We start from the raw sequence: 26,313 nt of genomic DNA on the forward strand, positions 1-26,313 counted from the left end.
GCACCCCACTCCAGTACTTTTGCCTGGAAAATCCCATGAACGGAGGAGCCTGGTAGGCTGCAGTCCATGGGATCTCGAAGAGTCGGACACGACTGAGCGACTTCTCTTTCACTTTTCACTTTCATGCATTGGAGAAGGAAATGGCAACCCACTCCAGTGTTCTTGCCTGGAGAATCCCAGGGATGGGGGAGCCTGGTGGGCTGCTGTCTATGGGGTCGCACAGAGTCGGACACGACTGAAGCGACTTAAAAGCAGTAGCAGCAGCAGCCCTCATGAAGGTTCACAACTTCAAAACAAAGATTTTCCAATGTATGCTCACAACTACAGCCTTTGCTCTGACTCCAACTCCAACAAATTCACATGTGTGAATTTTATCTGGAGTATCTCCTTCCAGTCTGTGGCTAATGTTTTTCTCTCTTAGTGGACTTCTGAGGAAAAAGGGGTTCAGTTTTTGTAAGGCACAGTGTAGCTTAGTCCTGTCTAACATACACTTGCTAATCTCAAAGGCATGGAAGTATTTGACTACATTTTCTTCAAAAGGCTTTATTGTTTTCACTTTCACTCTTGACCTATTGGCAATGACTTGAAATGCAAGCAACTGGCCTGTGAACAATTGAGGTACGCCTACCACAATTACATGCGAAGAGCTGACTCATTGGAAAAGACTCTGATGTTGGGAGGGATTGGGGGCAGGAGGAGAAGGGGACGACAGAGGATGAAATGGCTGGATGGAATCACTGACTCGACGGATGTGAGTCTGAATGAACTCTGGGAGTTGGTAATGGACAGGGAGGCCTGGCATGCTGTGATTCATGGGGTTGCAAAGAGTCGGACATGACTGAGCAACTGAACTGAACTGACCACAATTACAAATGAATTATTGAATGAATGCAATCAAACAAGAAGCTAAAACCAACAAATGAAAAGCAAAAGGGGATGTTTCCAGATGCCTTCCATCTCTGGCATTTCTTTTCCTACCCAGAAATATTCTCAAAAACCTTCAGTAAAAATTTTGTGTGTGGAGAAGGTGGAAAAGAATAGAGGAGGAGATGGAAGCAATGAATCAGAAGTTTCCTGTTCCCAGAAACTGCATGGAGATCTTGTGTCTGGTGGAGATCATTGTTTAACCTCACAGTCCTTTCCTTTTTCTCCTAGTTCCCCTTGTCAGAGTTTGTACCCCCATCAGTACTCTCAGGGAATTATTCTTCAGTCTGCCTGGATCAAAGTCTCTCTGCTTTGCAATCTTTGGATATATTGGCCTTAATCTATGATGTTACCGTTTGAGAGTTTTCAATGAGTGCTCCAACAGTTACTGGAAACCGCTGTTGTTTGTATAATCCCTACAACCAGTCTTAATTCTTTTTTGCATCCTGGAATATTTACCACACATAATGGTCAATAAATATTTGTGAATGGATCAATGAACACTCAATTTCTTTTTTCTACTATTGTGAAAGTCAAAAGAATAGAGTTGGACACCAAAGATGCTGATGGCTGCAGGAACTCCTAGAACCAGAAAGCAAAACTTATTCCTACTGTGTCTCTCCTGCACCCTCTGCTGACAAGAAAATAAATATTTAAAAAACCCAGGTCCCTTTTCAAAAAGCAGTCTAAAAGGCTGAATTTGGAGCTGAGAAGTGCATTAGAAAAAAACAAAGCTGTTTTTCCTCCTGTGTTTCTTCTTCACTACTCACAAGAACACTTTACTTCAGAGAAGTCTGGCCAGTAAATATGTGGGAGTACTCCACCACCACCACCACCGAGTAATTCTGCAACACTAGCTGAGTGTCCTACAGTTTAACTCAATGCTGACATTATTTTTCTGGAGATAGCATCACATCCCACACGTTACAAGATTAGTCCCTTTAGACTACTCCCATTTCAGATGCCAATGGAACATAGTAGGTCCTTTTGTTATCCCAACGCATAAACAGATGGTACATTTCAATAGATTGTTGGAAACTAAAAGTCAAATAAATATCCTAAATTCAAACACAGACACACAGTAAGAGACATAGGATGTCTTCAATAGACTAATTAGTAGACTCTATAGAAACTGAAAAAATAAATGATAAACTTGAAGGAAGGCCTAGAAACTACCCAAGTTGAAACATCAAGGGAAAAGAAAGAGCACTTCAGAATTATTGATTAACATATTTGTAATCAGAATCTCAGAAGGTGAAAAGAGAGAAAAGAGCAGAAAAGATATTGGGAGAGTTGATGACTAAGTATTTTCCCAAGATAATGAAATACAGATATTCCTCACTTTTCAAAAGTTCACTTTGCTGCCACTTCATTTTTTGGAAAGACCTACATTGCTCTTGCTTTGCTTCCCTGGTAGCTCAGACGGTAAAGTGTCTGTTTACAATGCAGGAGACCCGGGTTCGATCCCTGGTTTGGGAAGATCCCCTGGAGAAGGAAATGGCAACCCACTCCATATTCCTGCCTGGAAAATCCCATGGACTGAGGAGCCTGGTGGACTACAGTCCATGGAGTGGCAAAGAGTCGGACACGATGGAGTGACTTCACTAACTATTGTAGAGGCTGAGCTCACCAGGAGCAGCCAGGGTGGAACTGCCAAGTTCCTCCCCCAGGAACTATAACCCAGCATCTCAGTGTCAAGGCTGCTGCTGCTAAGTCACTTTAGTCATGTCCGACTCTGTATGACCCCAGGAACAGCAGCCCACCAGTCTCCCCCGTCCCTGGGATTCTCCAGGCAAGAACACTGGAGTGGGTTGCCATTTCCTTCTCCAATGCATGAAAGTGAAAAGTGAAAGGGAAGTCGCTCAGTCGAGTCTAACTCTTCGAGATCCCATGGACTGCAGCCTACCAGGCTCCTCCGTTCATGGGATTCTCCTGGCAAGAGTATTGGAGTGGGGTGCCATCGCACCATAGCTTTAAACTATAAGCATCTGTGTTTCATTTCCACTTATTTTGTGCATCTATATGCAAGAAGGGTGCTAAGGGAATCGCTTCTTCATGCCAATTCAACTTGTGAAATGTTTCATAGGAACATTTCCACTCTGTTTTTGGATGGCATCACCAACTCGATGGACATGAGTTTGAGCAACTTCCGAGAGTTGGTGAAGGACAGGAAAGCCTGGCGTGCTGCAGTCGATGGGGACACAAAGAGTTGGACACGACTGAACAGCTGAACTGAACTGAACTACTTTCTGATAGTGGAGGAAACCTCTACATCAAACCTCACCTCCAAGGTCAGAGAATTCCAAGCTATACCTAGCTAGCTAGCTATGTATCCAAAACAGTAGAATTTTCATCAGATTAGGTATGCCAGAAGATAATGGAATAACATATGAAAGTGATGAGAGGCTAATTTTGTAAAATCTGTAAACCCAGAATTCTCTACCAAGCAAAAACTATCTTCCAGAACTGAATAAGAAATTAAAGTCTTTCCTGACAAACAAAAACTGGAGTGCGTTTCTATCAGACCTGCAAAATAGGAAATGTTATAAACTTGGCTCAGGAAGAGGAAATACAAAGTAATGAATATCCACAGAAATGGATACAATAGAGGTACATATAAGGAATATTTTTTCCAATTTTAATCACTCTAAAAACGACTGACCGAATTAAGCAAAAGTAGTAGTGACATACTGTACAGGTATAGCATACATGAAAGCAAAATCTGTGGCAGCAATGACACACAATATAGGAGGAAGTATATTATTGCAAGCTTCTGACATGGTACAGTAAGTAGCATGATATAATTTGAAGGTAGATTTTGATTAGTGTAACTGTATATAGAAAACCCTAGGGAAACCACCAATGATTTGTTAAGACATACAAATGGTAAGGCAATGCTCTAGATGGGAAGAAAGAGATAAAATAAAGAAACAAAGGGAAAAAACGCATAGAAAACAATTAATGAGAGTGGGTTTTTAAAATACAAGTATATCATTTACATCATATCTAAATTAGCTAAATTCACCCATTATAGAAAGAGCCTGTCAGATTGGATAAAAAGAGTTCAGAGTCAACTACATGCTGGACTATTGTCCAATTTTGCACAAAAACTGTCATTTTCAGGTAAGATACATGCTAAATTAACTTGATCCCTGGGTGAGAAAGATACACTGGAAATGGAAATGGCAATCCACTCTAGAATTCTTGCCTGGGAAAGTCCAATGGACAGAGGAGCCTGGCGGGCTACAGTCCATGTGGTCGCAAAAGTGTGGGACATGACTTAGCAACAAAAGCAGCTCTACCGGGAGTGGGGTTCGAACCCACGCGGACACATGTCCATTGGATCTTAAGTCCAACGCCTTAACCACTCGGCCATCCCGGTGGTGGGCTGCAGGGTCTACCTATCCAATATTACAGGCTTATAATTAATTAGACTTGCTAGTCCCTGGAAGACTATGAATACTTTTACAGGAGATTAGAGACCAAGTTTTAAAAAGAAAAATCCTTTTAATGTTTCTTGGAAAAAAAAAAAAAAAAAAACAATGAAACACAGTAAGTCTAGTTAATATCCATCACCACATATGTTACAAATTTTTTTTCTTGTGATGAAAACTTTTAGGATCTATTCTTTTAAGGACTTCCAAATATTCAATACAATATTGTTATTAATAATGATACTACCACAGTGTACCTTAGATCTCCATAACTTATTTTTTTTATTACTGGAAATGTGTACCTTTTGACCCCTTTCATTTCTTTAATATCTGTAGCTTCCCTGATAGCTCAGTTGGTGAGGAATCTGCCCGTAATGTGGGAGACCTGGGTTTGACCCCTGGTTGGGAAGATCCCCTGGAGAAGGTAAAGGCTGCCCACTCCAGTATTCTGGTCTGGATAATTTCATAAAATCACAAAGGGTCAGATACGACTGAGCAACTTTCACTATCATCTGTTTCCTAACTCTGGCAAACATTTTTATTATACGTTACTTATATATTTAAACAAACAAATAATGTGTGCTTTATGCCAAAGTAAAATGTTGAAACACATACTAATCACAAACTTAGGAAAAGACTGTTCTATAGCAGTGGTAGCAAGTAGCCACCAGACCTGAATTTAAACCAATTGATCTATCCATGATAATCATTTTGTGAACATTTGCACAACCAATCACTGTCACCCCCTGCTTTCTGAAATGAGCCAGCCAGGAATATAGTCGCTTCAGTAAACATCCCTTTGAGTGCCAACCAAACAACAAGAGTCTCTCCAGAAGAACCATGCTTCCACAGAATATGTCAATCCACTGACCCTCTGAAAGTCTACCCTAAGCCCCTTCCCAGAAAATATCAGTCATCAGCTCTTTCAAAGGGATGGTGCCTTACCAGCACTGCTCCCTCCTTAAATGAACATAGGCTTTGGATTTCAAACAGTGAGTGGTGACAATGCCCCTCTATCAAATCTGAAATGCTGAAATTTCATTTTTTGCTGGGACTGTGTTTGCTGGGGGCAGGGGTGGAGGGGAAGGAAGGTAGTGTCACTGCTGAAGAACAAATGAAGTCAACATTCATTCTCAAGTTGATGTCTGTGAGGTTATCTCCAATTTGTTAGATGACTGCAGCAAAATTATTCAGTGAGTAAGTAACAAAAGGCTTGCAGTGGACCATATGGGGACTGAACCCCCATCCCTGGTGTTATTACCACCATGCTTTAACCAACTAAGCTGACTAGCCAACTGGCAAAGAAACCTTTTCACACAAAGGTAATACAAAGATTCAGATTGCTCTATCTGCTTAAAACTAAATACTACATCAACGAATTAGACAACAGAGAAAATAGATTCTCAGAAACATACAGTCTACCAGGACTGACTCATGATGAAAGAGAAAATCTGAAAAGCCCTATCACTACGAAGGAGATTGATCAGTAATCAGAAACCTCTCAACTAACAAATATGTAGGACCAGATGGCTCCACTAGTGAATTCCACCAAACATTTAAAGAAGAATTAAGACCCATCCTTCTCAGACTCATCCAAAAAGTCAGAGAGGGAGAATTCTTCCAAACACAGTTTGCCAGGCAAGCACTGTCCTGATCCCTAACAAAGAAAATGATGTCACCTCACATATTGAGGGATATAGAGAATTCGGTAAGAAACAAAAAGTTCTGGGTGATTTGCCTTATCATTTGCATACTAATTTGCATATCCCTCCTATCTGCTAGTCCTGGAGTTTGAACTTGCCAAATTCTCCCCACTTCCTCACAGAAAATCTCTCAGCACCTGCAGATCTGGCTTGGGCTGGCAAAAGGGAGCCAGGTTAGATGGTGCCACGCCCTCACCATCTCCTGTATGACCAGCATGTTTCCATTTATTGGACAAGAGAAAGTAGCTTCTTTTGAAAGAGGAAATTCCCAGGAATTCACATTTAGCAACTGTCCTGCGTAAAACCATCTGTGTCTGCAAATATCCTCATTCCTAACTAAAAGTGCTTTCTTACAGATGAAGAGTTATCTAAATACGAGTAACTGCTCTCAATGTGCTATTGTTGTTCGGTCACAAAGTCGTGTCCGACTTTTTGGGACCCCGTGAACTATAGCCTGCGAGGCTCCTCTGTCCATGGAATTCTCCAGACAAGAGCACTGGAGAGGGTAGCCGTTCCCTTCTCCACAACTCAATGAGAATATCATTATTTTAAACGTTAAATGTCAAATGAACATGGGTCTTTACACTCATCTCCTCCCCCTGCAAAGCAGCTTCATGCTCAAATTTTGTTCAAGTACTGGGCTGGGTGCCTTGCTGCCTGTCTGTCTCTGGACTTCAGACCCTGACCTGTCTCTGCTTCTCACTGCTCCTCTCACTGGACCCTCCCCCCTCAGTCTCCTCCTGCCTGAACCCTGAGGAGTAACACTGTTATCTCTTCTGAGGATCAGTCCTAGCACAAATCACAGGTGCTGCTGCTGCTGCTGCTGCTGCTAACGTCTCTAATTGTCTCTCAATCTGCTCCTGTTTCTCTGAATACCTTCATTTCTGTTGCTCTCTGTGTCTTAGTCTGGCTCTCTTTCTTTCTCTTCGTCTCTGTCTCTGCCCTTGTCTCTCATTCAGTATCTTTCTACTTCCCTCCCCTCTTGCTTGCTCTGTCCTTACTTATCTCCCTTGCTCTGTTTCTGTCTCTCACTTTTGGTCTCTGCGTCCCGTGAGTCACTTTCTTTCTCACTCTCTCTCTCTGCCCCTATTCCTCTCTCTTCAGACTTTCCCTGTCCTTTGCGATCTTCTCAATCGTGCTTTCTCCGTGAGGCTCAGTTTCTGTCTCTTAGGCTCTTCCTCATTGTCTCTACTGCTCTTCTTGTCACTTCATCCTTGTCTTTCTCTGTCTGTCTTTTAGTTTTCCTTCTTTTTCACTCACCAATCTTTTCCCGTAATCAAATGTCACTCTTGGGCAAGTCCAGCTTCCAATCCAAGGGGTTTAGGGTTCTGATCAAGCCTTCCTGCTGAGGACACCTCCAAGCTCTGAGAGATTGGACACAGTCTCACGGGGGCCCACTTAGCCTGCCTTAGCACTGCCAACAGTACATATTCACCGGTTGGTTCAACCCTCACCAGGACCAGGAGTTAGCCAGTCAAGTGGCCTGAGTGTCTCTGGGAAGCTGGGAAGTGGAGGGAAAGTAAAGAGGAGTGGGGTGAGGGGAGGGATGGGCAGGAGTGTGGAAACAGAGGCATAAAGCCCATTCTGTGAGGGGTCATTCCCTGCCTTTCTTGACTCCAAACCCTGAGGAGTAACACTGTTATCTCTTCTGAGGATCAGTCCTAGCGCAGGTCACAGGTGCTGCTGCTGCTGCTGCTGCTGCTGCTGCTACGTCGCTTCAGTCGTGTCCGACTCTGTGCGACGCCACGGACGGCAGGCCACCAGGCTCCCCGGTCCCTGGGATTCTCCAGGCAAGAACACTGGAGTGGGTTGCCATTTCCTTCTCCAACGCATGAAAGTGAAAAGTGAAAGTGAAGTCGCTCAGTCGTGTCCGACTCACAGGTGCTACCCTGTAACAAAAGCTGCTCTTGAGCCACAGCCACTCATGTTGAGGTCTAGCCTCAGTGATTCCCATCATCATTTAACGTGTGCACCATGGTCTGACAGTCATGGGTGCTCGATTCCTGTCGAGCGATGAAAGAATGAGGTGTACCCTCCAATCTTCACTTCCTCTTGATTTTCCTCCTACTTTGCTGCATACTTATTTGCAAGCTTCTCCATTTATTATTTAATGGCTTTGGGGTTGGTCCTGGGCTACCTCGTCTCCTCAAGTATTCTCAGAGTCTCCCTATCAATGTGGCTATGGTGCTAGGCCTAGCTCTCAGGCAGGTATTCCACAATTTTGATTACCTCAGTCCTCAGGAAATAGAGTTCATTCACGCCAAATACTAAGAATTCCTCTTTGCTTCCCCCTAATTCCACGATGGGGGAAAGGAAGAATGTGCTTTTTTCTTTCTTTGAACATTAGTTTGTAGTCATTTGGGTTCACTGTGTTCCTTTTGCAGCTCCCGGAAAAGCCGTATTGATTCCTTTTCTTTTAATAGCATAAACACCAGCACCAACCGCCGTGTCTGGCCGGTTAGCTCAGTTGGTTAGAGCGTGGTGCTAATAACGCCAAGGTCGCGGGTTCGATCCCCGTACGGGCCAGGCTTAAGACGACGGTTCATCCCTTTTAGGCTCACCGCCATATCCCAGTTCATGTCTGGGACACGAAGCTCTCGCTGAGAACTTTAACTGGAATCAATCATACATCTTTCCTCATGTTTGACTCGCATCTGCAGAACGAAAGGATAGCAGTCAGTGACCCAGCAAGACATAGAGCGTCTCTTTGGCACATTTTGATCCACAGGATAACTGATTCCAGCGAAGAAACTGACCTTCCTGGAGTATTTCCCTCCTAAAATAGACTATGAAACCATCTACACTTTCTACATTTCCACACTTGAGTCTTAACTAGATCAGCAAAAGATGAAACAAGGTTTTTCAAAGGCTATGTGAAAAAACTCTACTGATACAAACACAGCAGGAGAGAAACAGTTTTGTCAGCTGTCTCTTTATGAGCTGGAAAGAGCCGTCAATGGCCAAACCTGAAACACTTGGAACAACGGATAATATAGTTTGAGATAATGATGCAAACTAAGTATAAAATGTGTATTCATGGGTCCATACTGTTACAAATCAGTGATTAAATAAGTCAACCAATGAATACAGGAGAAGGGAGGTATTTTTCTTACTGATGCATTCCAGCTAAGGTAAGAAACTACTCCCCACCCACTCACCAGGAGATGGAGCTTTAACCGCTCCCTTCTGGAATATGGGCCATCCTGACCCACTAGCTTCTAAATATCCAGGAAGAAGTAGGAAAACATAGGAAGAAACTTCACCAGGGAGAAAAATGGCAAACACTACCTTAAAAGTGATCGAGGTTGGCATCACTAATGATAAGCTATCCTCCTATCAAGTCACATCTGAAAGGAAGTGATGGGACAAGTACTCTGTGGTCTCGTCCAGAAACCTGTAGCCCCAGGCCTTCGTGTGAAAACTATCAGACAAATCTAGACTGGAAGATAGTCATACAAATACCGGATAGAAAGAATTCATCCGCACCAAGAAACAATCACAGACCAGGGGAGGCTGAACGCAATGTGGGATGCCGTGGGTTGGGGGGAGGGGAGACATTAGTGTAAGAACAGATGTGACACACACAAGTACATGCATTCAGTTATTATTAAAATATCAGTGTTGGTTTCTTGGCTTTAATAAAGGTTCCATGGTAACCTAAGAAGCTAATGAAAGGAAACTCTGAAATGGGTACAAAGAAACTCTATTGTTTTTGTAACTTTTCTAAATATGCTCCAAAATAAAAATTTATGTTTCAGTATTCGCATAGGAAACGTGTCTGCTTCCCACCACTCAAATCAGAGTTGAGACAAATGCCTGGTGGGCAGTAGGTCCATGACAGGCAGTTCCTAAAAGCCGAAGGAACGTGATTGATGTCTTCTTTGGTGAAGGACATGCAGAGATATTTACATGGTGATCTGTGCAAGCTGGTACATGCTGCAGATGATTCTCCCAGAGTCCCATTCCCACACTGAAATGCAAACCAGACCAATGACATTCGTCTTCAGCCTGTAAAAGACATCTGAAATGGAGCTATATGGTGTATGTTGAACTTGAAGTTTGGTGAGTTTCTCTCACAAAGTTTCAAATAACACCTGAAATGTTTTCTTTCCTAGCTTGGCCCTAAAATATTTCCATTTGTGTCAATAAACATCTTAACCACTGCTCTTTGTGACATCTTGCCCATTACAAAGGGCAAGACCATCTTGCCCTGTGTTCCCATGACACAATCCAAGACTGTCAGACCGAACAATGGCCAGTTCACTGTTCTTTCGTGGGGTTGTCCCAGAGATCGTACTTTGCCCAGGCAGTATTACTCACCCCTTCTTTTTTGAACTGGGAGATCAAAGGTTACTGTAATGTTGGGTGGGTTTGTTTTCTTTCTTTTTCTTTTTAATTCTTATTTGTGTGTGTGTGCACTCAAGTGCCTTTGATGTGCTTAACAGTGGGTGGTTCCTAACTTAGTTTTCCCATTAATTCACAAAACACTTGATAAAGTACAATAGGAGAGGTGAATCATATTGGGCAGAAAAATGCCAGTAGTCATGTATGGATGTGAGAGTTGGACCATAAAGAAAGCTGAATGCAGAAGAATTGATGCTTTTGAACTGTGGTGTTGGAGAAGAATCTTGAGAGTCCCTTGGACTGCAAGGAGATCCAACCAGTCCCTCCTAAAGGAAGTCAGTCCAGAATATTCATTGGAAGGACTGATGCTGAAGCTGAAGCTCCAATACTTTGGCCATTTGATGAGAAGAGCTGATTCATTAGAAAAGACCCTGATGCAGGGAAAAATTGAAGGCGGGAGAAGAAGGGGACGACAGAGGATGTGATGGTTGCATGGCCTCATCGACTCAATAGACATGAGTTTGAGCAAGCAGCTGGAGATGGTAAAGGACAGGGAAGCCTAGTGTGCTGCAGTCCATGGGGTCGCAAAGAGTCGGACACGACTGAGCGACTGAACAGCAGCAAGTTTTGCAGGGAGCCTTTGTAGAGGCTGAGCGCATCAGAAGCGGCAAGGGTGGGGCCGCCAAGCTCCTCCCACAGGAACTATACTCTGCATCTCAGCTTCAGGCTACCACAGATTTGAACTGTGTCTATGAGCATCTGTGCTTTATCTCCACTAACTTTGTACATTCATATGTAAGAAGTGTCCTAAGATAATTGTTTCTTCACTTCACGCCAATTCAGCTTGTGAAATGTTTTATAGGAATGCTCTGCTTTCTGATAGTGGAGGAAACCTGTACGTCAAACCTCAGCTCCAAGGTCAGAGAATTCCAAGCTATCTAATTCTCTATCTGAAACGGCAGACTTTTCATCAGAAATTAGGTATGCCAGAAGATAATGGAATAGCATTTGAAAGTGATGGGAGGCTACTTTTTTTAAAAAAAAATCTGTAAATCCAGAATCCTCTACCAAGGAAAAAATATTTCCCAAAGCTGAATAGGAAATAAAAGTCCTTCCTGACAAACAAAAACTGAAGTGCATTACTATCAGACCTGCAAAACAGGAAATGTTATAAGGTGATCTCAGGAAGAAAGAATACAAAGCAATGAATATACACAATAATGAATACAATAGAGGTACATATAAGGAAGGTTTTCCCCAATTTTAATCACTCTAAAAGTGACTGACTGCATTAAGCAAAAATAGTAGTGGCACACTGTACAATAATAGCATACATGAAAGCAAAATCTGTGGCAGCAATGACACACAATATAGGAGGAAGTATATTATTACAAGCTTCTTACATTGTAAAGGAAGCAGCATAGTACAATTTGAAGGTAGATTTTGAATGATTGTAGCTATATATAGAAAACCCTAGGGAAAACACTAATTAATTTTTTTAAGATTTTCACATATTTCAAAGACATGAAGAAAGAGATGAAAGAAAGGAGAACGCAGAAAGCAACTAATAAGATGGTGGATTTTTAAAAAATACAAGTATATCATTTACATTATATCTAAATTCCCTAAATCCACTAGTTATAGACAGAACCTGTCAGACTGGATAAAAAGAGTTCAGAGTCAAATATATGCTGGACTATTATCCACTTTGCACAAGAAACTATCATTTTCAGATAAGATACTTGCTAAAGTAACTGGATCCCTAAGCAGGAAGATCCCCTACAGAAGAAATGGCTACTCACGCTAGAACTCTCGACTGGGAGAATCCCAGACAGAGGAGCCTGCCAGGCAACAGTCCCCAGAGTCCCAGAAGAATTGGACATGACTAGGCATCAACAAAAACAGTTCTACCAGGAGTGGGGTTTGAACCCACGCAGACAGATGTCTATTGGATCTTAAGTCCAACGCCTTAACCACTCGGCCATCCTGGTGGTGACCAGCAGTACCTACAAGTCAAGTATTACTGGGTTAAAATTCATTAGGCTTTCTAAATTCCATATATATGTGTTAATATACTATATTGGTGTTTTTCTTTCTGATTTACTTCACTCTGTATAATAGGCTCCATCCAGTTTCATCCACATCATTAGAACTGATTCAAGTGCATTCGTTTTAATAATTGAGTAATATTCTATTGTGTATATGTACCACAGCTTTCTTATCCATTCATCTGCCAATGGACATCTAGGTTGCTTCCACATCCTAGCTACTGTAAACAGTGCTGCGATGAACATTGGGGTACATGTGTCTCTTTCAGTTCTGGCTTCCTCGGTGTGTATGCCCAGCAGTATATATGGAATTTAGAAAGATGGTAACGATGAGCCTATATGTGAGACAGCAAAAGAGACACAGATAAAAAGAACAGACTTTTGGACTCTGTGGGAGAAGGCGAGGGTGGGATGATTTGAGAGAATAGCATTGAAGCATGTATGTTACCATATGTGAAATAGATCCTCACTCCAAGTTCGAAGTATGAAACAGGGCACTGGGACAACCCTGAGGGATGGGATGGGGAAGGAAGTGGGAGGGGAGTTCAGGATGGGGGACACAAGTACACCCATGTCTGATTCATATCAATGAATGGCAAAAACCACTACCATATTGTACAGTAATTAGCCTCCAACTAATTTTAAATTGATTAGGCTTCCCTGGTGGCTCAGATGGTAAAGAATCCTCCTGCAATGTAGGAGACCTGGAAATTAATTAGACTTTCTAGTCCCTGGAACATTATGAATAATTTTATACCCTTGAGATTGGAGACCAAGCTTTAAGGAGAAAAAGCAAATCCCTATAATGCTTCTTGGATCCGTCTTATATACATCTTATATATATTTTTTTCTTGTGATGAAAACTTTTAGGGTCTACTCTCTTAACGACTTCCAAATATTCAGTACAGTATTATTATTAATAACTATACTACCATGGTGTACCTTACATCTCCATAACATTTCTTTTACAACTGGAAATTTGTACCTCCTGACCCCTTTCATTCCTTTAACCCGTCCTCCACTCCCCTCTCAATCACCAAACTGTTCTCTGTGTCTAAAAACTCGATTTTGATTTATTTTGTTTTTTGGATTCCAAATGTAAGTAAAACATACAGGATTTGTCTTTTCCTGTCTCGCTTATTTCACTTAGTATAATTCTCTCAAGGCCTAAATCAATGAAAGGTCATCAATAATAAAATCAGTATTTTTATTATACATTGACATTGAAGTCGCTCAGTCGTGTCCGACTGTTTGCAATCCCATGGACTGTAGCCTACCAGGCCTCTCCGTCCATGGAATTTTCCAGGCAAGAGTACTGGAGTGGGTTGCCATTTCCTTCTCCAGGAGCTCTTCCCGACGCAGGGATCGAACCTGGGTCTTCCGCATTGTAAGCACACGCTTTACTGTCTGAGCCACCAGAAAGCCCACTATTTTTCATTACGTGGATAGTTAAACAAACAAATAATGTGTGCTTTATGCCAAAACAAAATGTTGAGAAGACATACTAATCACAAACTTAGGAAAAGACTGTTCTATAGCAGTGGTAGCAAGTAGCCACTAGACCCAAATTTAAACCAGTTGATCTATCCATGATAATCATTTTGTGAACATTTGCACAACCAATCACTATCAACCCCTGCTTTCTGAAATGAGCCAGCTAGGATGCACTCACTTCAGTAAACATCCCTTTGAGTGCCAACCAAGCAACAAGAGTCTCTCCAGAAGAACCATACTTCCACAGAATATGTCAATCCACTGACCCTCTGAAAGTCTACTCTAAACCCCATCTCGTAAAATATCAGTCATCAGCTCTTTCAAAGGGATGGTGCCTTACCAGCACTGCTCCCTCCTTAAATGAACATAGGCTTTGGATTTCAAGCAGTGAGTGGTGAAAATGCCCCTTTGCCAAATCTAAAATGCTGAAATTTCATTTTTTGCTGGGACTGTGTTTGCTGGGGGCAGGAGTGGAGGGGAAGGAAGGTAGTGTCACTGCTGAAGAACAAATGAAGTCAACATTCATTCCCAAGTTGATGTCTGTGAGGTTATCTCCAATTGTTAGATGACTGCAGCAAAATTATTCAGTGAGTAAGTAACAAAAGCCTTGCACTGGCCCAGATGGGGACTGAACCCCCATCCTTGGTGTTATTACCACCATGCTCTAACCAACTAAGCTGCTTAGTCAGCTGGGAAAGAAACCTTTTCATACAAAAGTAATACAAAGATTCAGATTCTGGTACCTGTTTAAAAATAATACATCAACAAATTGGACAAGATAGAAAGAAATAAATTCCCAGAAACATACAATCTACTGGGACTGAATACTGATGAAACAGAAAATCTGACCAGCCCTAGCAAGAAGTTGAATCGGTAATCAAAAACCTCCCAACAAACAAATGTCTAGGACCAGTAGCTTCACTAATACATCCTACCAAACATTCAAAAAATTAAGACCAATCCTTCTCAGACTCATCCAAAAAATCACAGAGGGGGAAACTCTTCCAAACACATTTTACAAGACAAGCATTGCCCTGATGCCTAACAAGGAAAAGGATGTCATCTCACATACTGAGGAACGGTATGCTGACTTATACATGACTTTGCGGTGAACTTTATGTTAACTAGAACAGCCTGTCTTGTGGCCGATCAAAAATATCTGGTATACTTTGCTTTAATCATTAAAGAAGAGTGCATTGTCCAGAAGTAAAATATGTCTGCTTTGAAAATAGAGGTAAAGCTAAGCGATTTCTGTGATAGTCCAAGTCAAAGATGCTAGTGGCTAGAAGAAGATGATAGCGCTGGAGGTGGAAAGAAGTTGTCGGATTGTAGATAAACTTTTTTTTTTTTTTTTGTAGATAAACTTTTAGAGTAGAATCCCATCAACATTGGTTGATGGATTTTTCATTCACTGAACATTTATTGATTGCCCATTGTGTACACCCTTGTAAGAACCAGGCACGGAGCAATGGACAAAGGAGATGAAAAATCCATGGCCCTGTGGAGCTTACTATTCTCATCCGGGAGACAGATGATGAACTATATAAATAAAATATTTATACTTCTGATAATGATACGTTGCTATGAAGAAGAGTAAAGAATAGAGGAGATTTAGTGGTTTGACCTCCCCCCTCCCCCCAATTTGGACCATTTTATTAATACCTTCTTAACATTTTAAAATATTCCAACTCATGAACACAAGATAACTTTCCATTTACTTAGATCTTCTTTAATTTCAATGTTCTGTTGTTTTCAGGGTACATCTCCTAAACGTCCTTGGTTAATTTATTCTTGAGTATTTTTTTCTTTTCCATACTCATGTAAATGGAAGTGTTTTTTTCATTTCAGCTTTGGATTAGGGCAGTGTTTTGAACCAAAGACATGAGTAGGAAGAGGCAGAGAATGGCGGTTGACACCATGTAGAAACAGCCTTTAAAAGGTGACAAAACCTCCTCACGGTCACTGAACTAGAAAGCGGCAAGTCCAAGATGCTTCCCCAAAGGCCTTCTGCTGACTTCGGAGCTCTGCTCGAAGCTGTCCCGCCTCCCTGCTCTGGCCTCTGTGGATGTAGATGCTTCAACCAAGCGCCTCCCACATCTTTGTTTTTCTGTCTCTTATTGGTCAAGATGCTCGGAGAGGATTTTTTAACCTGCTTCGTCGTTATTGCCAAAGATGGCTGTTTCATCCTCACCTCTATTCTCTTATGGGGACTCTACTGTTACCCTGGGCTCCCTGCCCGATTCCTGGGCCTGTTTGCCAGAAAATTACTACAAGCAAACTTCGTAGGCACGCAGCATCCTCCGCTCCAGCCAGGCGCACTGGATCAGAATCTTTGGAGTAGGGCCAGGAATCTGCATGTGTAACAGGCTCCCTAGGTAACTGTGATGTTCCTTGGGGCTGGCGAGCTCAGGCTTGACAATTTTTAAAGAGATGCCCACGGAAGACCTTTTCTGGACTCTGAATAGCGATCTGACTGAGGTGGGGGAGGAAGTCATGAAGATTTATGGAGAAATAGGCATCCACAGCGGAGAAGGCAATGGCGCCCCACTCCAGTCCTCTTGCCTGGAAAATCCCATGGACAGAGGAGCCTGGCAGGCTGCGGTCCATGGGGTCGCAAACAGTCGGACATGACTGAATGACTTCACTTTCACCTTTCATTTTCATGCATTGGAGAAGAAAATGGCAACCCACTCCAGTGTTCTTGCCTAGAGAATGCCAGGAACAGGGGAGCCTGATGGGCTACCATCTACGGGGTCGCAGAGTCGGACACGACTTAAGCGACTTAGCAGCAGCAGCAGCAGCAGCAGGAATCCACAGAGTGAGAGGAGCAGGGGCAAGCATTCTGAGGCAGGAGTAATATTCTGCTGCTGCAGAAATATTCAAAGTGCTATAAGGGATCTAAGGAAAGTGGTGAGATTGTGGGTCAGAGGGTGGGGGTGAGATTGATGGGGAGCAGGAAAAAAGGGAGACTGGAAAATAGACATGCCGAGACTGAAAGAGAGAGAGAGAGACTGAAGTAGAGAGGAGATGGAAAGAGAATTGAGGAACAAAGAGACGAACAGATTGAGTATTAAGGCCAATGAGGGGGACTGAAAGTATGCTGGAGGGTTGGGGGGAGAAAGAGGGGCTCCTGAGGTAGAAAGAGATGGCCCCTGAAGGAGAGGGGAGAGTGAGGCACAGGCATGGAGACTGAGGGCAGGAGGGAAGGAAGATCAAGGGACAAGAAAGGAGAAAATCAAGAGCAGAGAGAGAATTGGATATCCAGGGGCCACAGCCACAGGGCTCTATATACAGACTCTGGCGTCCCTGCCTTGCTTGAATGGTTCCAACAGAAGCTTGACCTGTTCCAAGACAAGAGTCTGCAAACATACCTGAGCTACGGATCAAAGACTATAAACTGAAAGGCCAGCGCTTGGGACAATAGAGGAAGTCTTGAGGGAGTGGAGGGAACACAGCCCTGGAGCCCTCCCACAAAGAACTGGACAGCATGGACATCGGGTCTGTGCCATGGCTGGGCCCTCTGCTGCTGGTTTCCCTCTGGGCATCCTCAGCTCCAGGTAGGAGGATCCTGAGAGTCAGGCCGGAGCCCCCTTGGGGAGCCCCGGCCTGACTCTTTCCCCTCCACGTCCCACAGCTTCCCTCCTTCGGCGCCTTGGTGAGCACATCCTGAGGTTTCAGGAGAGCTCAGCCTTGGGCCTGGGGCTGGGCCCAGATTCTGTGACCCTCCCAAAAGAGGGGTGGTTGGAACAGCCACTGGACCCCTTCAATGCCTCTGACAGACGCTCCTTCCTGCAGGTAAGGCCAGGAGAGAGGAGATCCACTGCCCACCCTACTCCCTTCTCAGTCCCCCTACTCCGCCCCTCAGTCTCTGCTTTCTATTCCTATCTCTACACTGCTGTCGCCTCGTCCTCTCCCCAATCAGTCTTACCTGATATCTGCTGTGAGTATCCCTACGGCCCTTTAGTCTAGCCCCTCTGTTTCTTAGAGTTGCCCTCTATCCCCTAGTCTCCCCTTCCTTTCTTTAGCCTCCCACTTTTTTTGTTCCTCATGTCCTATCCTTCAGTCTTTCCTTTTCCCTGTCATTCACTCTCACTCCCTCATTGCCCCTCAACTACCACCCCCCTTCTCCCTGTCCTTCAGATTAATCACCAAATGCACCACCAAGTCTCAAAATGAAGCAAAAATCAGGATCAGCTTTGGAACCAGACCTGGCTCACAATAGGCACTTGAAGATATGTATTTAATGAATGAACAGATTTACCACTTTTATACCTACTCTTTTACACTTGCTCTCCCCACAGTCTCCAAAGGTCATCTCACACAGGCCTTATTTCTAAATCCACCTGCATTTATTAATTATTCTACAATTATTGTCTCAATATAGAACAAGTGCCTACCACTTCCTAGCCACTATTCTTGACCCTGGGTTATCAGAGTGAAAGAGCTGACAAAAATATCTCCCCTTGTAGATATTACACTCTAGATGAGGAGACAAACAGGAGAGAAATGATCATGTAAATAAACAAGTCAACGTCAGATAAAAAAGATCAATTAGGGAAAGAGACCAGAATGAACAGGAAATAAAGAGTAGGTCAGAACTCTCACGATTCCATTTCTTCCTCCCCGTCCCACCTCTTAGCGGTACTGGGTAAATGACCAACATTGGACCAGCCAGGATGGACCTGTATTCCTGCATCTGGGGGGTGAAGGCAGCCTTGGACCTGGTTCAGTGATGAGAGGTAAGAAGCAAGCGTGAGGAAAGACAAGGGGAAGCTGGTGGAGGCGAGGAAGGGGAGTTGTATACTGTGAAGGGCTGTGAAGCCTGAGGTTTGCAAGAGTTGACACATATCCGCTTTGGACTCTTCACAGGGCACCCTGCAAATCTGGCCCCAATCTGGGGGGCCCTGGTGATAAGTCTGGAGCATAGATTTTATGGCCTGAGTATACCTGCTGAGGGGCTGGACATGGCCCAGCTCCGCTTCTTGTCCAGCCGCCATGCGTGAGTGGGGGTAGGGGATGTTTGGGGTCATGGGACTGAAGGTGGCTGTATTTTGGCTTCTCTGAATCTTTGTCTCTTCTTCCATTGCCCAAAGTTGACCTCTGAGTCCCTGGTCCCATGTTTTCTTCTCTGTCTTTCAGTGTTTTATTCTTTTCCTGTCTTTCCGTCTCTCTCCCTCCCTATCCTTTATTTCTCCACCTCTTCCACTGTATTCTTATCTTTTGCTATTACACTATGACCTGCTGGTCCAGACTACCAGAATCCCTTAGACGGATGACACAGCTTCCTCACTGGTCTCCTTGTTTCTGTCCTTGATCCCGTCAGCCTATTCTCCAGATGAAGAGCCAGAGTGATCATTAGACCACAGTCCAGATCATCTCTCTCCTGGCTCAAATCCCTCACGTCTCTCATCGCACTCAGAGCAAAGACAAAACCTTTGCAACATCTCCTCCACCAGCCTCTGGATCTGCTGTGGAAGCTCCTATGCTGGCTTTGGAGGCTCCCCAGTTAGCTCTCTGGCCTCTCTCTCCCTCTTACTGGGCTCCAGGCACACTGAAGTTCTTGCTGTTCTCCAGACTTGCAGGCACATCGCTTCCTTGAGCCTTTGAACTCTGCCTTCTTCAGAGTGGGCTTCCCCCAGATATTTGTCTAGCTCCCTCTCTCGCTTCCTTCAGTGCACCCTACCCCTATACCAAATCCCTTCTCTTTCTTTCCCCCCTCACCTACTTTATTGTTCTCCCGGACTTATCTCTCCCTTTTCTGCTTTCCATCTCTGTATCTGTCTGTAATCATTCTGACTTTCTCTGCCTCACTCTTGTCTCCATCTTTGTGTGTCCCCATCTGTATCACATTGCCTGTATATTCCTCTCTATCTCTTAATCTTTCACAAGCTAAACTAGTTTCCAACTGCAGTAGGATGACACTAACTGCAAACTGTTTCAGAAAGGTTACGGAGGGGAGAAAGCATTTGGGATTAAAAAAAAAAAAGATGTTAGGGTATTCCCTGGTGATTAGGTGATTAGGGCTTCACGATTCCACTGAAGGGGTCATGGGTTCCATCACTGCTAATTGGGGAACTAAAATCCCAGAAGCCTTGTGGCACTGCCAAGGGGAAAGAAAAAAGGAAGGGTGTTAGATATATTCCAATATCTCTGTCTCTTTTCTAATCGTGTCTCCCTCTTCGCCAATACCTCCTAACCTATCCAGCCTGGGCCCCCTCCTCTTCCTGAGTAGCTCTCTTTGACAGTCTCCAATCCCTCCTATAATTTAGATTTTCACCTAAACTGTCTTGAAGATTTTCTTCTCCCACCTAGTCTGGAAGTGAAGAGTGGAAGCTTTCCAAATGAGTCTCCCCTCATGTGCGGAAATGTGTAGGTGTGGGGAATCCTCAGAAATACCTCATGAGAAAAAACCCTAGCTTCTGGCCAGGCTCTCTCCATTCTTGTCTCTGGATTCCTGCCTGTAAATTGGGGAATCTTCAGGGATTCCTACCCATGGGAACCGACTCAGCCTCTTCTCTGACCCTAGGCTGGCGGATGCGGCCTCTGCCCGCCTCACACTCTCCCGCCTCTTCAACGTCTCCTCCACCAGCCCCTGGATCTGCTTCGGAGGTTCCTATGCTGGCTCCCTGGCTGCCTGGGCCCGGCTGAAGGTCCTGGGACCCCTCTGGGTGGACTGGGGGAAAGGAACTTGGACTGCGAGGTCCATAACTCAGATAATAGGAAAACCTCCTTCCACACCCTCCTCCTCCCAACCCCCCATCCCAATCTGCCTTCATAAGAGTTCAGTGTGTAGAAGGCAGGGACTTGCCTGAGATGACACAACGAGTGAGTGACACAGGGGCGGGCAGATATGGGATCCCAGTCCTTCAGCCCCCAGGCTGATAACTTGTTCTCCCTCAGTTTCCCCATCTATTTTTTGCCTCCATCGCCTCTTCCGCTCCGGTGCGGGCCACACTGGATTTCTCCAAGTATAACGACGTAAGGATGGCGGGAGGTGGGCCCGGGGTGGCGGGGGGGGGAGGGGGGGCGGGGGGAGGAAGACCTCGGTGGTGCGGTTCACCTGATATTTTTCCGCGACCCGACTTTAGGTGGTGTCTAGAAGCCTAATGAACACTGCGATTGGCGGATCCCTGGAGGTATGAGTTGGGGTCCAGTCGGAGGGGGATAGGGAAAGAGAAAAGGCCTTGAGGATGGGGGCCAGAGAAAACGGTTGAAGCTTGCAAGGTGTTGGGGTCTCAGAGACTTGGGAGCCCAGAGAGGTGGGTGAATTTGGGAAGAACGCGAGAGCTGAAGATGGGTCTGGGTACTAAGAAGGGAGGATCCTACGGGGGCGGGGCCTGAGGACGGACCACCCTATCAGGAGGCTGTATTCGTGTGGGCGGGGCCTGGGGTGGGACGGCCCGGAGGAGGAGCCGGGAAGAGGGCAGGGCCTCGAGCAAAAGCGACTTTCAACTGCCCCCTGTGTGAATCTGAATGTGGAAAACTGGGGAGCCCAGGGAGGATGAGGGTCGCGGAGAGGGACAGGCGGAACCCCTGGCCCAAGTCTTCACCAACGCCGCCTCTCGCTCTCCGCAGTGCCGGGCGGCGGCGTCCGCAGCCTTTGCGGAGGTGGAGCGGCGGCTGCGCGCGAGCCGTGGGGCTCGGGCAGCGCTGAGCGTGGAGCTTGGAGCGTGCGGGTCCCTGGAGCGCGCTGAGGACCAGGCAGAGCTTCTGGGGGCGCTGCAGGCACTCGTGGGAGGTGCGGTGCAGTACGATGGGCAAGCTGGAGCGCCGCTGAGTGTGCGACAGCTCTGCAGATTCCTCCTCGGGGATCGGGGCAACTGCAGGGGCAACTGCAGCGGCCCTGCACCCTACCGCGGGCTTCGTCGGGCAGTGCAGGTGAGAACCCCGAGCACCGCCAAGAGTGAGCAGAGCGAGGATTCCTGCTTCACCTCCTCTGTGTGAACTTGGGCAAGCGTAAACCCTTCTGCACCTTAGTTTCCTCATCTGTAAAATGGGTATTACATCTCAAAAGGACCTCGGAGGTGGAATGAGGTAGGAGCAGTATGACCTAGGGAACAGGGAGCCCGGAGCACAGTAGGCAGGTGATAGCGACTGTGCTTACTATTTTGCCTACATTGTTCTGTCCTCTTTCTGGGGCCTGCAAGAGTGTCTGGCACACAGCAAACTCTCAAATAGTATTTGTAGAATGAAGGAAAAACATTAGTCCGGGGGACACAGTTGTCCTCGGGACCCAGTTCTCCTAGAGACCGGGGCTCCGAGCCTCGGACTCCCTCGGACTCCCAACCTCTACAATCCAGCTATCACTTTTCCATCGGTGTCTGCACCAAATGCTGTGCGGTGCGCTTCGCATATATTATCTCATTGAATTCTTAAAATAGTTCTACGAAGTAAACACTACTATTGTCCCCAGACACAACTGAGGAAACTGAGGTCTAAGATATTCTCACTTGCCCAAGATCAACTTTACAGGTGAGAAGTTCCTAGTCATCTAGCACCTTAATTTCTAACCCACAGGGACCTAGGTCCCCAGCAACTCTGAGCAGTGACCCCAGGAAAACTCAGAAACTCACTCTTCTGACTTCTGACCTTTGACCTGTAGGGACCAATGGCTCCAGGCCCTGCCCTGGCTTGATGGCCAGGGTGGGGGCGGGGGCAGTGGGGGGGGGCAAGGAATGTATGTCTGCATATATGTATGTGTATTGTCCTTTAGGTTGTCACACACGGCCTGGGTCAGAGGTGTTTAAGCATTTCTCGGGCAGAGACAGTGGCACAGCTGAGGGTCACAGAACTCCAAGTGTCCAGCGTGGGTGACCGGCAGTGGTTGTACCAAACTTGTACCGAGTTCGGCTACTGTGAGTGACTGGCCCAACTCTCGCCTCCAAAACATACGGTCTCTGCTGTGCCCAGACAAGCCATCTCAAGGTGGTCCAGGCTCATTATGCTCCTTCTGAGACACCCCCAACCTCACTCCAGACATTATTCTATCACAGCCCTGATCATTCTAGGCCATCAGTGTCTTGGGCTGAGTGCGTCTCTGAGAGGACCGTGAACTCACTGAAGGGAGGGTCTGGAACTGTCTCAGTCATCACTGGGGAGAGCTCTGTACACGATTATTAAAGAGGTAGGGGCTGGCTATATACTCCACATTGGTGAATCCCTCTCTCCACAGACGTCACCTGTGAGGTCCCCGGGTGCCCTTTCTCCCAGCTCCCAGCTCTGCCCTCCGAGCTTGAGCTATGTGAACAGGTGTTTGGGCTTTCAACCTCATCTGTAGCCCAGGCTGTGGCCCAGACCAACTCCTATTATGGTGGCCAGACCCCAGGGGCCACCCAAGTGCTGTTTGTTAATGGTGAGTGTGCCGTCAGAACTTGACTCCTTAGTGTCTATCTGGCTGTGGCTCAACACACGGTCCTCTCCTTTCTTTCCAGGGGATACAGATCCCTGGCATGTGCTAAGTGTAACACAGCCTTTGGGACCCTCCGAGCCAGCCCTTCTCATCCCTAGTGCCTCTCATTGCTTGGACATGGCACCTGAGAGACCCTCAGATTCCCCTGGCCTCCGCCTTGCGCGACAGGTAAGAGAGAAAAATCTCTCAGTGATTTGCGTTATCATTTGCATGCTAATTTGCATGTTCCTGCTCTCTGCTAGTGCTGGAGTCTGAACTTTCCAAATTCTCCCCACCTCTCTACAGAAAATCTCCCAGCAGCTGCAGACCTGGCTTGGGCTGGCAAAGGAGGGCCAGGTTAGGGGTGCTGTCTGAATCCTACACCCTCACCAACTACAGAAGAGCCACCTCAGTCCTGGCTGTATCCATTTATTGGACAAGAAAAGGCAGCTTGTTCGGAAACAGGAAATTCCCAGGAATTCACATTTGGCAAATGTCCTGCATAAAACCATCTTGTGTCTGCATACGTCCTCACTCCTGACTAAAAGTGCTTTGTTACAAAGAGTTCTATAAATTAAGTGATTATTCTCAATGTTCTGTCATTTTTGTTCAGTCACAAAGTCGTGTCCAACTCTTTGGGACCCCCATGGACTGTAGCCTGCTAGGCTCCTCTGTCCATGGAGTTCTCCAGACAAGAACCCTGGAGAGGGTAGCCGCTCCCTTCTCCACAACTGAATGAGAATATCATTATTTTAAACGTCAAATGTCAAATGAACATGGCTCTATACCCTCGTCTCCTCCCCCTGCAAATCAGCTTCAGGCTCAAATTTTGTTCAAGTACTGGGCTGGGTGCCTTGCTGCCTGTCTGTCTCTGGACTTCAGACCCTGACCTGTCTCTGCTTCTCACTGCTCCTCTCACTGGACCCTCCCCTCAGTCTCCTCCTGCCTGAATTCTCTCTGTCTCTAATTGTCTCTCAATCTGCTCCTGTTTCTCTGAATACCTTCATTTCTGTTGCTCTCTGTGTCTTAGTCTGGCTCTCTTTCTTTCTCTTCGTCTCTGTCTCTGCCCTTGTCTCTCATTCAGTATCTTTCTACTTCCCTCCCCTCTTGCTTGCTCTGTCCTTACTTATCTCCCTTGCTCTGTTTCTGTCTCTCACTTTTGGTCTCTGCGTCCCGTGAGTCACTTTCTTTCTCACTCTCTCTCTCTGCCCCTATTCCTCTCTCTTCAGACTTTCCCTGTCCTTTGCGATCTTCTCAATCGTGCTTTCTCCGTGAGGCTCAGTTTCTGTCTCTTAGGCTCTTCCTCATTGTCTCTACTGCTCTTCTTGTCACTTCATCCTTGTCTTTCTCTGTCTGTCTTTTAGTTTTCCTTCTTTTCACTCACCAATCTTTTCCCGTAATCAAATGTCACTCTTGGGCAAGTCCAGCTTCCAATCCAAGGGGTTTAGGGTTCTGATCAAGCCTTCCTGCTGAGGACACCTCCAAGCTCTGAGAGATTGGACACAGTCTCACGGGGGCCCACTTAGCCTGCCTTAGCACTGCCAACAGTACATATTCACCGGTTGGTTCAACCCTCACCAGGACCAGGAGTTAGCCAGTCAAGTGGCCTGAGTGTCTCTGGGAAGCTGGGAAGTGGAGGGAAAGTAAAGAGGAGTGGGGTGAGGGGAGGGATGGGCAGGAGTGTGGAAACAGAGGCATAAAGCCCATTCTGTGAGGGGTCATTCCCTGCCTTTCTTGACTCCAAACCCTGAGGAGTAACACTGTTATCTCTTCTGAGGATCAGTCCTAGCGCAGGTCACAGGTGCTGCTGCTGCTGCTGCTGCTGCTGCTGCTACGTCGCTTCAGTCGTGTCCGACTCTGTGCGACGCCACGGACGGCAGGCCACCAGGCTCCCCGGTCCCTGGGATTCTCCAGGCAAGAACACTGGAGTGGGTTGCCATTTCCTTCTCCAACGCATGAAAGTGAAAAGTGAAAGTGAAGTCGCTCAGTCGTGTCCGACTCACAGGTGCTACCCTGTAACAAAAGCTGCTCTTGAGCCACAGCCACTCATGTTGAGGTCTAGCCTCAGTGATTCCCATCATCATTTAACGTGTGCACCATGGTCTGACAGTCATGGGTGCTCGATTCCTGTCGAGCGATGAAAGAATGAGGTGTACCCTCCAATCTTCACTTCCTCTTGATTTTCCTCCTACTTTGCTGCATACTTATTTGCAAGCTTCTCCATTTATTATTTAATGGCTTTGGGGTTGGTCCTGGGCTACCTCGTCTCCTCAAGTATTCTCAGAGTCTCCCTATCAATGTGGCTGTGGGGCTAGGCCTAGCTCTCAGGCAGGTATTCCACAATTTTGATTACCTCAGTCCTGAGGAAATAGAGTTCATTCACGCCAAATACTAAGAATTCCTCTTTGTTTCCCCTAATTCCACGATGGGGGAGAGGAAGAATGTGCTTTCTTCTTTCTTTGAACATTAGTTTGTAGTCATTTGGGTTCACTGTGTTCCTTTTGCAGCTCCCGGAAAAGCCGTATTGATTCCTTCTCTTTTAATAGCATAAACACCAGCACCAACCGCCGTGTCTGGCCGGTTAGCTCAGTTGGTTAGAGCGTGGTGCTAATAACGCCAAGGTCGCGGGTTCGATCCCCGTACGGGCCAGGCTTCAGAGGACGGTTCATCCCTTTTAGGCTCACTGCCATATCCCAGCTCCTGTCTGGGACAGGAAGCTCTCGCTGAGAACTTCAACTGGAATCAATCGTACATCTTTCCTCATGTTTGACTCGCATCTGCAGAACGAAAGGATAGCAGTCAGTGACCCAGCAAGACATAGAGCATCGCTTTGGCACATTTTGATCCACAGGATAACTGATTCCAGCGAAGAAACTGACCTTCCTGGAGTATTTCCCTCCTAAAATAGACTATGAAACCATCTACACTTTCTACATTTCCACACTTGAGTCTTAACTAGATCAGCAAAAGATGAAACA

General features: G+C 45.7%; 1 protein-coding gene and 4 non-coding genes across 5 annotated transcripts; 3 read left to right on the top strand and 2 right to left on the bottom strand.

Moving 5' to 3' along the window:
- Nucleotides 1-4,223: 4,223 nt before the first annotated feature.
- Nucleotides 4,224-4,306, bottom strand: TRNAL-UAA (transfer RNA leucine (anticodon UAA)). The gene has a single exon. It is a non-coding gene; the product is annotated as a tRNA-Leu (tRNA).
- Nucleotides 4,307-8,513: 4,207 nt separating this feature from the next.
- On the top strand, nucleotides 8,514-8,587 carry TRNAI-AAU (transfer RNA isoleucine (anticodon AAU)). The gene has a single exon. It is a non-coding gene; the product is annotated as a tRNA-Ile (tRNA).
- A 3,726-nt stretch (nucleotides 8,588-12,313) lies between these two features.
- TRNAL-UAA (transfer RNA leucine (anticodon UAA)) lies at nucleotides 12,314-12,396 on the bottom strand. Its single transcript has one exon. It is a non-coding gene; the product is annotated as a tRNA-Leu (tRNA).
- Nucleotides 12,397-17,369: 4,973 nt separating this feature from the next.
- On the top strand, nucleotides 17,370-23,927 carry LOC101105537 (serine protease 16). Its single transcript, XM_015102550.4, has 12 exons — nucleotides 17,370-17,504; nucleotides 17,582-17,742; nucleotides 18,587-18,686; nucleotides 18,817-18,946; nucleotides 20,474-20,597; nucleotides 20,848-20,925; nucleotides 21,036-21,083; nucleotides 21,523-21,825; nucleotides 22,661-22,802; nucleotides 23,120-23,299; nucleotides 23,379-23,524; nucleotides 23,642-23,927. Exons 1-12 carry the CDS (start codon nucleotides 17,435-17,437, stop codon nucleotides 23,708-23,710), a joined length of 1,551 nt encoding a protein of 516 aa, XP_014958036.2. The 5' UTR covers nucleotides 17,370-17,434; the 3' UTR covers nucleotides 23,711-23,927.
- Nucleotides 23,928-25,910: 1,983 nt separating this feature from the next.
- Nucleotides 25,911-25,984, top strand: TRNAI-AAU (transfer RNA isoleucine (anticodon AAU)). The gene has a single exon. It is a non-coding gene; the product is annotated as a tRNA-Ile (tRNA).
- The last annotated feature ends 329 nt before the right edge of the window (nucleotides 25,985-26,313 follow it).

Source organism: Ovis aries, chromosome 20 (assembly GCF_016772045.2).
Source record: "Ovis aries strain OAR_USU_Benz2616 breed Rambouillet chromosome 20, ARS-UI_Ramb_v3.0, whole genome shotgun sequence".
Classification (NCBI taxonomy): domain Eukaryota; kingdom Metazoa; phylum Chordata; class Mammalia; order Artiodactyla; family Bovidae; genus Ovis; species Ovis aries.